Below are 14101 nucleotides of genomic sequence, written 5' to 3' on the forward strand. Positions count from 1 at the left end.
CTGAGCCCTGGACTGGGACCAAAATCAATGAGGAATGCAGGGGGCACAGCGACAGCTGTCGTACTGGTCACAACCACATCCCCCACTGGGGCAGCAGCACGTGATCTACTGACCAGATCTCCCCGTCCATGCCAGCGCACGAAGTCTGGCCCGAATGAACGGCGTGATGGTGCTTTCTACTTTTTTTTTCTTTTTTAAGGTGATATTTTGAAGATTTATTTATTTGTTTGTTTGTCAGGCGGCCAGGAGAGAGCACGAGCAGAGGGAGCGGGAAAAGCAGGCTCCTGGCTGAGCAGGAGCCTGATGTGGGGGTCGACCCTGGGACTCTGGGATCATGGTCTGAGCCAAAGGCAGATGCTTAACCAGCTAAGCCACCCAGGCATCCACTTTCCCTTTTTTAATTCAGTAGCAAAAATTTCAGTTCTGGAGAAATCTTGTACAGAGCCCCAGTGTGTATCAAACAGCCTGAGGGAGAATTGGCCCGGTTGGAACAGGAGTAGAGACTGGATGTCTGCCCCCTTGGCCTCAGCTCACCTCTCCCTTGGCCGAGTGGCTCTGTGGAAGGCCCAGACCCCTTAGAGCATGGTTTGAAAGCCACTGGGAAAGCTGGGTGTGAGGTCAGTCCGGAGCAAAATTAGAGACAGGCAGTCCCAGGTTCAAATCCCAGTTCTGCCCCTTACCAGCCGGGGGACACTGGGCAGGTCATTGAACTTCTTAGTGCCTCTGTTTCTTTCTCTATAAATGAAAGACAAAGTCCAGCCCCGGTGGTAGAAGGATAAAGTGAGATGTATGTAGTGCAGGAAATTTCCTTTGTGTAATGTTATCACTACTTCAGATTAGCTTTGCTCTGAAGAAGCCCTGGGCTGTTTAACCTGAGCTAAAGGCAGCCCTCCCATTTCCTGTTGTATGATGCAACTCCCAGGACCCAGTACACCCTGTCAGACTGCTACAGCCAGGGGGCAGGGATTCCCTGCTTCCCCCCAGCCTTAGTCCCCAGCAGCTGGCTTGATTGGCTGTCCTTGATGGGACTGAATGGTCGCTTGACTCGCTGGGGGTGGAATCTTGGGAGGTCATGCCTGCCATTCCCCTGCCTCAGGCTGCCCCCAAGTAAGAGCATTAGAATGATGGAGCCTTGCACCTGGGGACTGGAGGGCAAATCCAGCATCTTTGCGGTTATTACTCAGGAACGTGTCCAAGATCACACAGTCACGCTCTGTGGAGCTCCCCACCGTGGAGCTCCGGGGAGGACTTTACCCCTTACCCCCAGGCTGAGACCCCACCTGTGCCAGGGTGCCAGCTTCCCGGCCCTCGTCCATGTGTTCTCCGTGTTAGGTGATGGGGGTGATGGGTTTTCTCAATCACAGGGACTGCCAGGCCCCCCCAGGTCACGTGAGCATTGGGAGTGTCATCCGGGATGTGGGAATAAACCAAGACAGCGCAGGCGAAGGCCTTGATTCAGAGCTGGCCATAGCAAGGGAGGGGTCAGCCACCAGACTGCATTTAGCAGAGACTCAGAAGCAGACTGGGAGTAGGAACGATTCCTAGTGGGAAAAGAGAAGGCTCGGGTGTGCCCCGACTGGAGGCTGTTGGTGAGGGAGGCTGGTGCCTGGAGGGGGGGCATCCTGCATGCTGTGCGGACCGTTGAGTGAGCATATTTGGCTTTCTTTGGCTGGGAAAAGGGAAGGGGGTAAAGATTAGGGTAGCTGGAGGTTATCGATCAAGCCCTGGCCGTCGGGGCCCTAGCTGCGGAGTTGTGGTTTGATTTCCTGGGCTGGTTGCTGCAGGGTGTGGGACAACATCTGCTCTGCCCATTGCCTATTTGTATATTCAGTCTCTTGGGGCACTTTGGGTGCGGCCAGAGCTGGGTCCTTGCTTTCCAGCAGTGGGGGGCAGAGCCCTTGCAGCCAGACCGGCCTGGCTCGGTGGTGGTGCAGGTGTGTGCTGGGCGAGGGGCAGGGTTTGGCCCCAGTGGAGAGAAGAAACGTCAGCATGCACAAGCTGAGAGGGCAGGGACATCGTGAGGGGCTGGTCAGTGAGCCCTCAGGTGGGGCTCAGTGGGCTGGGGAGTCAGGCCCCGGCTGTTGAGAAAGATCTTTGAGTGTGACCCTGGGGCTACAGCAGATGACAGGTGTTTACCAGGCAGGCCTTGTTTATTTGTTAGGGCCCAGAATGAAGTCGTGGGGCAGAAACATGATGTGAACCTAGTCGGCCTCAGGCTCCCGCTGTGCCCTGTGCCAGCCTGCCTGTGGGCTCCCTGTCACAGCTTCCAGAACATTCCTTACTGCCATGTAACAGCTAAGGGAACAGACCCAGAGAAGTGAAATGACTAGCCTGAGCTCATACATGGATTCCCTGGCATCCCCCTCCAGGGCTGCTCCCCGGGAACAGAAAGGCCACATTCTTCCCCAGGCCCTCACTTCCCCGACTCTCCTCCCCTGTGTGCCTGCTGCCGGGCTCTTGGCCACTTTGCATACACCAAGTGCTTCCCACTTTGGCATTTGCACAGGGCTGGTCTCTTCCTAGAACATCGCTTTCCCGACTCTGCTCAGCCCCCGTCCAGCGTTTCCCCGAAACTCCCGTCCAGGGAGGCTAGCGTGGCTCATGGGGTGACTGCCTCTTCTCAGTGACCTGCACCACGCTGATGACCGGGTCATCGTGGAAGCCCCGAGGCCTGGTGCTGCTACAAACAGCATTGTCCCAGAATGAGTTTCACAGAAGTTCATTTATGGGCACTCACTCTGAGAATTTTCTCTCAGTGAAAAAGAGACTAAATTTAAAATTTAAAAATGAAAAATACTTTATTGGAAAGCAGGAACACTGTATGATTGGAAAGGAGGTCGATTTCTGTATCTGGTTAAGCATCACCCTGGCTTGGAAGGTAAGTCATGCTGTCCGTGAGTCTTGGCTTCAGAAGGTTCCACTGCCTTCTGTTCCGTCCAGGAGATACTCCCGCCACTCAGGTGACACAGGTCCTGGGCAGCTGGTGCCCATGGGGAGGGGGGGGGCAGGTGCATCCAGGAGCACGGACACAGGCCCCCTGGGTGGCTGGAGGGGAAGCTGCTGTCATGTGTCAGTCACTGTCCCCACAGCTGCCTGAGCCCCATGAGCGGGGCTGCTTCTTGGGCTGCCGGAGCCGTCAGCCTCGGCCTCTGCCGCCTCCCTCACGTTGGCTCCACAGCCGCCTGCACAGTGGGCCTGCTCTGGACATCTGTCTGCTGGCAGGCACACAGAGCAGGAGAGCTGGTGTCTGTCCGTGTGCACACCTGCGTGCTGCAGGAACTTGCTTCCACACGCCTGCACCCACCCGGGGAGCCCCCCACCCGCCTCCTGCCACCTGTGCCGTGCCGGAGCCTGCCCCGGTTCAGGCGACCTCCTTCATGCTCACCAGGAAGGCAGGAGCCATTTGGTCCCTCACCAGGAGGTCTGTCCATCGCTCACTTCTCTGTTCTGTGCCCCGTTGCCCCAGCCCTGGTGACAAGAGTCTAATCCTGTTGGCCCCCCTTTGGTGAAGGGAGAAGAGAGGCGTCCTTTATCGTGTTGGTGCACAGGGCGGGCTGGCGGACGGGCACCAAAGAGTCGGGCGGTGCGTCCTGCAGGCAGCCAGGGGGATGCTGGTGGGGCAGGAGCACAGCAGGGGTGGTGGGGTGGGGGCAGGGCCTTAGTCCGTGTATGCAGCCTGAGTCCGTGCTCTTGCAGTCTGTGAACGAGGGGAAGAAAGTGGGCTGGGGGACTCACCTCACATAGGATATACCTGACGTCTCCCTGAGGCCACATGCCCCTTCTGCTCACTGATCACTTCACAGTCCACATTTTCTAGGAGCTCTGTTGCCTTGTGGTGTTCCCCCTGACCCCGTCTCCCCGTCCCCCCGTTGTGCTGCCGTGCTCCCCCAGGCCAGGCCTTGATTGTTTCTCCGTGGACCGTGAGCCAAGCTGCCCTGGGGACCCGGTTCCTGATCGTGCCCGAGCCATGCCCCTGGCAGACCCCCACAGACGAGGGGCTCACTTCCTCTGCCCGAGTCCGTGTCTGTTTCGCTTTGCCTCCTCCAGGAAGCCCTAGGGCTGGGTTGTATCCTTTCTCTGTGCTCCGTGTATTCCGGAACTATTGCTCTGTGGTCATGACAGGTTTATGTGCCTCTTGAGTCTCACCTGTGAGCTTCTGGGGACAGTGGCAGGTCTCCCTGCTCAGCCCGGGAGGTGCATGTGGGAGGGGCTTCGTGAGTGCTGGGTCACAGAGGGCATCGGCCGTGAACGCACGAGCTGCCTACAGAGTTGTTGAGGGCAGGTGAGGAGACCAGCTGACGTGACCGCCAGCTTCGGAGGAGCGAAGCCTTCCGGGTTCCGTCTCTGTCTCAGACTGGTGCTGGGAACCCTCTGTCTTCACACCCTTTCTGCTCTTCCTGGGGGAGCAGGTGGAAATAAGTCTGGATAAGAGATGCACTATCACCTGTGTCCTCTGTGTGTTCATTTGTCTGTCCTTCCTTTTCCCCTCCTTCCTTCCTTCCTTCCTCTCTTCTTTCCTTCCTTCCTTCCATCCATCAGTCCCTCTTTCATCTAGTACCCATCGAGCGTCTGCCTGGACCAGGCACACTGCTGCGGCCCAGAGACTCAAGTTTGGGGGCCAACCAGAGCAGGACCCTGGGGCTTTGAGCTGTCAGTGCGCCATATTTCCTGCCTGTTCTTTGTCTCCCCTGGAGACGGTCAGGGAGAGTTGGGGACGGAGGATGGCCTGGGTGGGTGGGGTAGAGTACGGACAGTGCCTGACGGAACAGCGTCACGTGCCATAGATGCGTTTTATGTCAGTTCAAGACGATGAAAGACCAGAAATGTCTCCAGGGAGAAAAACAAGATCATTCGTCCAGTTCGAGAGGTAAATTCACACAGCAGGAAAGTCAGGCCTAATTTGTGTTCTCAGCACCAGAAGTAGGTGTAAGAAGGGAAATCATTGAGATCTCTGCGAAACTTCTCCAGACAGAATTCAGCATGTGTGTTCTCTCACTTTCTTTGTTCTGCAGACCGTTCCCTTCTTTCTGTGCTTCCTCTGATTTCTGGTCCATGGGAAGCCTCTGGCCCCCCTGCTCCGGGGTCCTGGATCCAGGAGCAGGGCCACATGAGGGCTGCCTGTGGCTGATTGAGGGCAGCAGTGGGGCTGAGCCCATAGGCCCCAGGCTGGGCCAGTGGCTCCACACCTGGCTGGTCATCAGATTCCTCGGAGATTCCAACCCAGCTTCCTGGGCCGGCCCTGGGGCTCTGACTCAGTGGCTCTTGGCTAGAGCCGTCTCTGGCTGGCCTGCCTCAAGCGGCATGGCCTGTCTTTGGTATCCACTTTCCAGGGGTCATGAAGGCGAACTGGCTCTGCCAGATCTGTGAAACAAACAGCAGATGTCCCTGTTGGAGGAAGCAGGGACGGGGGTGCATGGGGCTTCCTGGCACAGCCCTGCCACTGCATCTCTGCTCTCCATTTCGTCCTCGAAACATGCAGACCCGAGCCTGTTGTCCTCACCCCATCCTGGATCTCTTCCCTGCTACGGGGACACTTTGTAGGGACAAGAGCACAGGACCGTGAGCGGGGCCTCGGCCCTGAATGCGTAGGTGTGCTCCGTCCTGGGGCTGTGACCCTGTAGCAGGTGCACTTCCAGCTCCTGTGGCTTCTCCCATCTCAGCCAAGCCTGAGATTCTCCAGGAAGTCTGCAGCCAGACCGTGGGAATGGTCGCCCCTGAGCACCCTGCCCTCCAGCACCCAGGGCAGCCTGCTGCTCTGTCCCTCTGCCGCTGGTTGGTCTGTGCTATCGAGTAGGGCAGGGCTTCTGTGTGCGGTTTCCTGCACAGTGTTGCCAGCAGGAGCTCAGACGGTGACCTCCGTCCAGTGGAACTGCCCGCCAGGCAGACAGGCACACCAGAAATCCTGTTTCCAGTAAAAAGCATATTTTTCCTATTTGCGGGAACCTTATAATGGCTAATTTTGGCATCCACAGCAGGGATTGGATTCATGTTAAAGTAAAACCAAGTCTGTTTATTTATCTGCAGTGTGACTTATGTATGCAGATCTGCAGGGTTCGATTTCAAAAATGCCTGCATGAGCCCTGCGTCACCACCACCCAGGGCAGGAAACGAAGCAGTCCCGTGGCCCAGAAGCTTCCCTCGTGCCCTCTCCCACTTTCCCAGAGCAGCGTCTGGTCCAAGGTAGAACCTTGGCCAGTGGGAGAATGAGACGTAAAGGGACCTTGGTGGGGGTGACAGAGCCAGTGGGGCTCTGAGTGGCCAGAGAGGTTTCTTGAAGGAGGTGGGGTTTGCCCAGTGGGACTGAAGTGTTTGCTGGGATGACCAAGGTGTCACTTCTCAAGGCTGCTTTCTGCTGTTCCCTGGGTACCACCTGTCCGTAGCCTCAGACTGCATCCACCCCCCTTTCCAAGTGGCACTGATATGCCTCTGAGCCCGGCCCCTGGCAGGTGGCCCCCACAGCCCCCAGAAGGAGAGCAGCTTCTCTGCCCTGTGAGCAGGCAGGCAGGCAGGCCTGAGTCCTGGCCCGGCAATCGTCCGGCTCCTTGACTTTCCCTTGCTCCTCCCGCACATCCTAACGTCAGTGCTTGCTGGGGCACAGGGCTCAGCCGCTTTTGCTAGCAGGGTCTCACACCCCAGGGCACTGGAAAGTTCCTTCTTGACACAAGCTCAAGCTCACCTCGCCTGCGTGGCTCAGACCAGGCCACCTGCACCAGCCAGTCGGACTCTCGTGAAAAGTCCTGACCTTGAGCCGTTTCTGTGATTCCGTAGCTCCAAGAAGCCCAAGAAGCACCCCGAAGTGGCGGTGAAGCCCAAACCCTCACCCCGACTCACCATTTTTGATGAAGAGGTGGACCCTGATGAGGGGCTCTTCGGCCCGGGCACGAAGCCCGCCCCCCAGCGCCCCGCAGAGGATGCGCCCCTCCAGGACCGTAAGTAGAGCCTCCTGGCATTCCCTTCACTCGGGGTGTCCGCGCCGTGACCCAGCCAGCCTCTGTAAGGGGTTTTGGACCGGCTCCACATGAGCAGACGGAAACGTCTCCTTGTCCCGTTTCAACATGTTACACACTCAGCATACAGAGATTTTCTGCTGGAGAAATCTAGTCTTGCACTTTGTGTCCCCAGAGCCTGGAACATTCCAGACTGTATGTTTGTTCTGATCGTCCCCTGGAAGAGGAGGGGGCATCTCTGTCATTCCAGTGGCCAGGTGTGGGCACTGTCTGGGGAGGAGATGCAGCCCCCCAGGTGTGCTGTGACGGTGTATGATTCGGGTTGGAATGAGAGATTTTGTGTGACCTGAAGAGGCCCCACTGGAGCGTCCTCTGCAGAGTTGGAAAGGGGAAAGCCAAGCGGCCTTGGGACTCCTATGCTTGTTCCTAGGTCTGACCTTTCGTCACCCCACCCGGGTCCTCATTCAGGAGGAACAAATGCTGTCACCCATTTATCCAGCCAGCTCTTGGTGACCACCCACTGAAGGCCAGGCTCTGTGCTGAGCCTGAGAGCACATCGATGAGAAAGACACAGTCCCGGCCTCGGGGCTCAGAGGACATGTCCCGACAATTACCGGGTCACTGTTGAGTGCTGTCCCTTGCCCTCGTCCTGTCCCCACCTGGGCCTGTTCCTCTGGTTCTCTGTGCTCTGCCTTGTTTCTTACTCACGGTCTCCTGGCTGGGCCGGCAGGCTGGCGAGGTTGTCTCCCCCCTGTACCCCTTCGCAGCTGAGGACGGGCCAGGCCGTCCTCTGACCACTCTGCTCCTGCCTTCTCCACAGCCCTGAAGTTGTTTGAGGATCCTGACCTCGGTGGTGCCGTCCCTCTGGGAGACCCCTTACTGCTGCCTGCCGCCCAGGAGAGTGGAGGGCGCGTGTCCCACGCAGAGCTGTTCAGGTACCGTCCGTCCCTCACGTGCTCCCCTGTCAGCCCTGAGAGTAGCCTGGACAGAGCCAGGGACCCGTCCCCGTGTGAGAGCGTCTCACCAGCTTCGGCCTCCAGTGGACGCCATCTCGGCCCATCAGAGGCAGGAGCCTGTGGGTGGGCGCTGACCAGGAGGCAGTGGTGGGGATTGGGGCAGGGGTGGGGGTGGGCCGCAGCCCAGGGCAGCTCAGCACGCTCCAGAAGGAGCTTCATGAATACAAGTTTTTGTCTTTGTTTTCATACTCACACTTTTCATAGTTTATGTGAAGAATAATTAAATTATATAATTGCAGGAGCAAGTATAACTGGCATAAATAGGTTTGGGAACAACTGAAATGGGTCCTTGGTAGCACGCAGCCCTCCCGGGGTGAGGGGGGCAAAGCGCAGGAGTGCCGGACAGCGCGGGTCCCGGCAGCAAGTTGTAGAGGGGAGCGTGAGGCAGAGTCCGTTACACGGAGATGGGGGGACAGACGCGTGCACAAGTGCCGGCTCCTGCCTCGGAGTGCTTGCCGTGGTCCGTGTGCTGGACTCCGCACATGGCCTCAGTTCATCCTCACAACGCCCCCACCCCCGAGCCATCTTCTCCGATTTAGAGAACAGAGTATGGGAAGATAACTGGTCCAAGGCCGCAGCTGCCACAGGACAGAGCCAGGATTGGGACCCGGTCCACCGGATCTGTGTCCTGTCCTCCCGGCTCCTCCCAGGGCTCTCGAGGCACTTGCAGGAGGAGAGGCTGGGAGATCTGCCTCCCGCCCTGGGCCGGCCACGCTCCCCGGGTTTCTGCGTGTGCCAGCTGCGCTCTCCACGTACTTGGTACTATGCGTCTCCGTTGCATCATCCGTGCCCCCCAGAACGTGGCTGTGCTCGGCGGTTTACAGGAGGCCAAGCTGTCTCTTTCCAGGAACTAGTTACGTGGTGCCGAGAGGCTGTCATGTGCACCCTCGTTAGCAGTCTTGGGCTGTTAGACAGCCCTGTCAGTGCCCAAGTCACAGCAAATGCATCTTGTCTTTACATCTCCCTGTGGCCCCTGGCATCTGTTCCCTATCATCTCGTGTTCTTGCCCCTGACCGCCCCGGCAGGCTGGGAGAAGCTGGGGTGGTGCTGTCTTGAGAGGAGAAACTGAGGTACGGGAAAGCAGACTAGTAGAGTCAGCCCTGGGGAGGGCGGCAGGGCCCCACTGAGTGTGCCCTGCCCGGGGAGGCTCTGCCCTCTCCCAGGACTCAGTGTGCCCTGGGGAGGCCATTCCACGGGGACTTTCCTGGCACAGTTTATTCTGAATCGTGACGCCAGCCCTTCCCGACCCACGTTCTTCAGAACTCTGGTGTCCCCTTCAAAGGGTTCTGTGGCCGAGTGGCTGGGGCAATACCCGTGTTCAGCAGGACTCTGTGGGCACAAGTGGGAAACAGTGTGGCGCATTGTACATTCCCGTTGGTCTCTGGGACCCTTTCCTTTGTCATGCCTCTTGGCATCCCCCAGAGCCCTCTGGGAATCCCTGGGGAATGGGTGTCTGTGGCCCTGCCTTCGCTCTGCCAGAAAGCTGGTGATAAAGACTTCACATTCTGAGAGCGGGAGCCAGGTTTTCTCCTTTGTGCTGGCTCTGTGACCGTCCAGGCAGCGATGGGGGTTCCTTGTGGTAAAAAGCTTCCTGACCCTCACTGATTCACTGAGGCTGTCACCCGTCGTTCATGCCATCATGGCCGTCAGCTAGCCTGAAGCCCACCTGGAGTGCAGTTCCTTCCTGCTCTCTGGCCAGGCCAGGGGGCAGCCTGTCCTCTGTGGGGACCAGGGGAGGGGAAGTGAGACTGGGGTCTTTGGAGCTCCCCGTAGCCTCTCCATGGTTGACCTTGCACGGCAGGGCCTGGGAGAGAAGGGAGCCGGACCTTGCGTGAGTGGGACCCAGTTCCAGTGGTGACTCAGGGAGCCGGGGCAGAAATAGAGCCCGTAGAAAGGGGTGCCGCTGCCGCCACCTGAACCCCGAGTGTGACTGCTGTACCTGCCACCTCAGAGCAGCTTCTGGCTAGTTCCCAGCAGCGTCTGCCCCAGCTGTGTAAATCATGGACACTGACACGAGCAGTTAGCTGCTGCTTTATTTCCTCAAGGCCCCTGCGTGAGGATCATTCAGGCCCCGTGAGCTTTCCCGGGGCCCCAGCGCCAGCGGAGGCTGCAGGAGGAGCCGCACCTGCCGCGGGGAGCTCAGGGAGGAGCGGCTGCTTGCAGGGAGCTAGGCCGCAGCTGCGCTGAGGTTGCCGGGAGCAGCCTGTCCTGGGTCACGCTTCTGCAAATTGCCTCAAACCGAAGACGGCTACCTCTCTTCGAAGGCCTGGTTCGGGCTGGGCCCTCTCAGTCGGGACTGGAGGGACATCTCTGCCATCCACAGAGGCTCTGAGTTCTCCCTTTGGGGTCCCTGCCCCGCCGCAGGAGGGTGACCCGGGGAGCAGACAGCGTGACCCAGAGCTCCTCAGGCAGCTGGTACTTGGCAGGCAGGCCCTGCAGGGGAGGGTGGTGCTGGGCACTCCACGCTCAAACAGGCCGCTTCCTAGCCCTGCTGATGTCTGAGCTGGATCCCACTGGCAGATGGGGAGACTGAGGACCAGGGAGGGAGGGTATGAAGCGGACCCGAGGCCACTGGTGAAGGAGTAGCGGGAGAGAAGTGGAACTGTGCTCTGGGCACTGTGCTGTGCATCTGGGCCCACCTGTGCCCTCCCTCCCCTGTCCTCAGCATGGCGAATGCGGCCTCCTGAGATCCCCTTAGACACCTTGCCCGGGTGTGGGCAGCACCTGTCCGGATGTCTCTGCCAGTTGTTGGTTTAGGAAGCATGTAAAGGGCCAGGCATCCTCTTTCAGGAATTCAAAAGGTGGCCCTTGCATTTCAAAGGGAATTTTCCATGCGACTCTGTGAAAGCCCCCAAGATAGTGTTACCAGACTCCCCCTGCCCCGCCCCCCGCAGCCTGGGTCTCCTGCTGTCCCCTGGTTCCAGACCACATCGATTTCCTCCACCGGGAGCAGGCAGTAGGTGCTCCCTCAGGCGAAGATAGCAGAGCCAGGTTGTGGCCTGCTCTGCCTAACTGCCGTCCAGGACCCAGCGCGGGTCCTGCATGACCATCCCACTGCCGCGGGCTTTAGTCCCACCCAGTGGTGGGCTGTCAGCTCCAGAACCATGGTGGCGCCAGCCCTCGGCAGGCTCTGTCTAGCATGGGTGGCCCACAGTGGGCACCGTGGACAGGCAGCCCCCCACGGTCGTCAGATCCCCTCATGTCATCTTTCTCAGGCTGAACTGGGTCCGGACGAGGGCTCAGCTTCTGAAGTCAGACTCAGACACCCTCATGCGCGGTCATCTCGCGGGTAGCTGGGCCTCCTGGGGCTTGAGCGTCCGCATCTGCAGGGTGGAGACCAGCCGTACCCCCAGAGGGTTTGGGGATAAAGCGAGATACCGTGTCCAGGGTGCTTGGCACAGAGCAGGGCTCTGCAGCTGGCAGCTGTTACTTTCTTCTGGACTTTCTTCTGGAGGTTAGAGGACAAGTCCCCTAAGGGCCATTGTCTAGAGGGGACCAACCGAAAAGCAGAGCCCTCCAAAAGCTGCTGAGGGGCCGGTTCTGCTCCCCCTGTGCTGTGGGGCGAAGCCCGCCCCCCAGTTTCTCTGTGGGGCAGCTGGCAGAAAGGCCAGGTTGGGGCGGGGCCTGTCGCACTCCCGGAGTGGGGTGCCGTTGCCTCAGGGCCTTACTCCCTCCCGGGGGGTTATATTCAGAGCTTCCCCTCTGGTTCCCTAGAGTTGAAGAGGACTTGGACCAGATTCTGAACCTGGGGGCTGAGCCCACACCCAAGCCCCAGCCTAAGCCCAGACCGCCAGTGGCAGCTAAGCCAGCACTTCCCAGAAAGCCAGCTGTCCCCCCCAGAGCAGGCCTGTTGGAGGCCGAGGCAGGGCGGCGGAAGCAGCAGCAGCAGCAGCAGCATATTGAAGCCATGGACGAAATGGACATCTTACAGTATATCCGGGACCACGATGTGCCTGGCCAGGCCGCCCCCAGCCTCTTCTGACCCTCCCACCCCTGGACTGGCCCTGGGCTGCCAGAGCCTCTCCGCTGGAGGGATCTGGGGTGACGTGGGCACTGTGCCCTGCAGGGCCAGGACCTCTGTTCCCAAGGGAGGGGGGTGGATGCACAGGTCATAGGACCCCTGTGCTACTTTGGTTTTTGTTTTGTTTTGTTTGCCTGTGGGGTCATAGAACCCTGAAGGGCATGGAGAGAGAGGTCACCATAGGAATTGGAGCTCAGATTGTCTCAGCCACATGGATATGAAGGGGAGAGCGTGGGGGCTGCCTTGCTAACCAGGACCTCAGCCCCCAGGATGAAATTGAGACTGGAGGGACTCCGGGATGCCCTACTCGGGGCAGGGGAACTTTGTGTCCAGTCGTGCCTACTGCATAGGGGGGAGGGTCTGCCCAGCCTGGGAGGAGGGGTAGAGTCCCTGGGCAGTGTGGCTCCTGGGGGCCCACAGGCTCCGAGACGGATGCCAGGTGGCTGCCTGGGAGAGCCTGGTTGGGTGGAGTGTCCCTGGGCTGCCTCTGGTCATCAGGTGCTAAGCAGGGTACTTTCCCATGTGTCCAGCTTGAGGGAGACACGAAGCCCAACCCTGCCTCTCTCGCGTGTGGACGGCCTGACGAGCCCCTGGTCTTCCTTCCTCCTCCTTTCCCAGGGAATGCCTGGCCAGGCCTTGGCCTCTGTAGGCCTCTGGTCATATGGCCAGTGTCCACCCTTGCAGCTCCGAGCAGAGCGGTCGTGGTATCCTCCATCCGCTGCCTGGGCCTGCACTAGGGTGTCTCTCCTACTCACAGTGAGCCTGGGCGGGATGCTCTTGGCTGCTGCTTCGAGCACTCTGTCCAGCGGTGGGTGCTGCCAGGCCTTCCCTGTCCCCCAGATCTGGACGTGCTCACCGGCCTCTCAGCATGGGGACCGCCTCTCCAGGGAGAAGGAGCCCTGTGCCAGAGCAGGGCCAGTGCCTTAGACTTCCCCCCCGAACCCCCCCATGCCCCGGCACACAGGTCGGGGCATGGCACAGCGCTCAGGAAATTCTCAGTGAACGATGTTTAATAGAGCAAAGGATATCTTTTTAAATATATTCTTCATGTTCAGAACTAGTTTTTAACGAAACACAGTTTTTAATGAAATGCAATCACGGTTGTCCCTTGGCTTCTCTTGCTTGACAGAAACCCTGGAAGGGGGTTTGGAAGTAGGACCCCCTGATGCTTTTCTGATCGGGGCCAGCAGCCCCCCCTGAGGGAGGCTCCCGACCAAGCTGGTTCTTGGCCACCATCAGAGTCTCTAATACCCTGCTCCTGCCCTGCGCCCGCACCTGTGGGCTGTGGGAGCACCCCCTCTGTCCTGCGTCTCAAGCACCCCGACACCCTCGTCAGCTGTCCAGTCTGAGGAGGCTGCCCTCCCGCAGCCTGGGCCAGAGGGACAGGACGTAGGCAGCTGTGGGATCTGAGAGCTGCACGCCTTCTTCTCTGCCTTCCCCGGGCTCCAGGGCTTCTCTCCCAGGGCGCCACGCAGCCTAGGGGCTCCTCACGCCTGCCACTCCACTTGCCTTTCACCGCCAGGCCTTCGCGCCCCACGCCGGAAGGCCTCGGAAGGAGCGAGTGCCGAGGGGAGGGCTGCCCCTGTTCTCCCTCCTGTGCCAGCTCCCCACCCGCCACCACCGCTCACCAGCTGTGACATAGGAGCAGAGGGCTCAGCTGGCAGGTGCCCGGAAGGGGTCACAGGCAGAACCTGCCATTCTGGTGTGGGTTTCAGCCACTGTGGGCTGGCCTCCTCCCTGGAGGCCTGGTGCTGCCTAGACACAGAGTGAAGATGTGCACGTCCCCGGATAATGACGCTCAAACTGTGGCTGGCTCTCCGCCGCAGGTCTGTGACCTACTGGGGAATCGGTGACACCCAGTGATCCAATAAAGTTCATGTCAGTGACTCATTCCAGCATTTGTTAATGGTGTTTTTTCTGCGCCTGGGCTGATGGGGAACACTGGGGAGGGCGGGGGGAGTACCTTGTTAACAGTGGGCTCAACAAGGGGGAGCTGCCCTGGAAGGACCCTGGGGTCTGCCATGGCTCAACCCAGGCTCCCAGGCTGCTGCTTGGTAGGGTGGGTTGAGGCCAGAGGGAGGATCCCACTGTGTAAACTGAGGCAGAGGGGCCAGAGG

At 59.4% G+C, this 14101-nt stretch overlaps 1 protein-coding gene across 4 annotated transcripts in view; it reads left to right on the forward strand.

Annotated features, from left to right (window-relative positions):
* The window catches only part of HS1BP3 (HCLS1 binding protein 3), a 29297-nt gene extending 15423 nt beyond the window's left edge, over positions 1-13874 (forward strand). For 2 of the 4 annotated variants that reach the window (XM_026519516.4, XM_057309078.1), the window contains 3 exons: positions 6769-6929; positions 7768-7882; positions 11678-13874. In XM_026519516.4, coding sequence (XP_026375301.2) covers positions 6769-6929; positions 7768-7882; positions 11678-11945 — 544 coding nt within the window. In that variant the 3' untranslated portion in view covers positions 11946-13874. Of the gene's footprint in view, positions 1-6768; positions 6930-7767 lie in introns of all 4 variants that reach the window. The other 2 variants (XM_057309076.1, XM_057309077.1) reach the window with 1 other exon arrangement.
* The last annotated feature ends 227 nt before the right edge of the window (positions 13875-14101 follow it).

Source organism: Ursus arctos, unplaced genomic scaffold (genome assembly GCF_023065955.2).
Source record: "Ursus arctos isolate Adak ecotype North America unplaced genomic scaffold, UrsArc2.0 scaffold_8, whole genome shotgun sequence".
In the NCBI taxonomy this organism is placed as follows: domain Eukaryota; kingdom Metazoa; phylum Chordata; class Mammalia; order Carnivora; family Ursidae; genus Ursus; species Ursus arctos.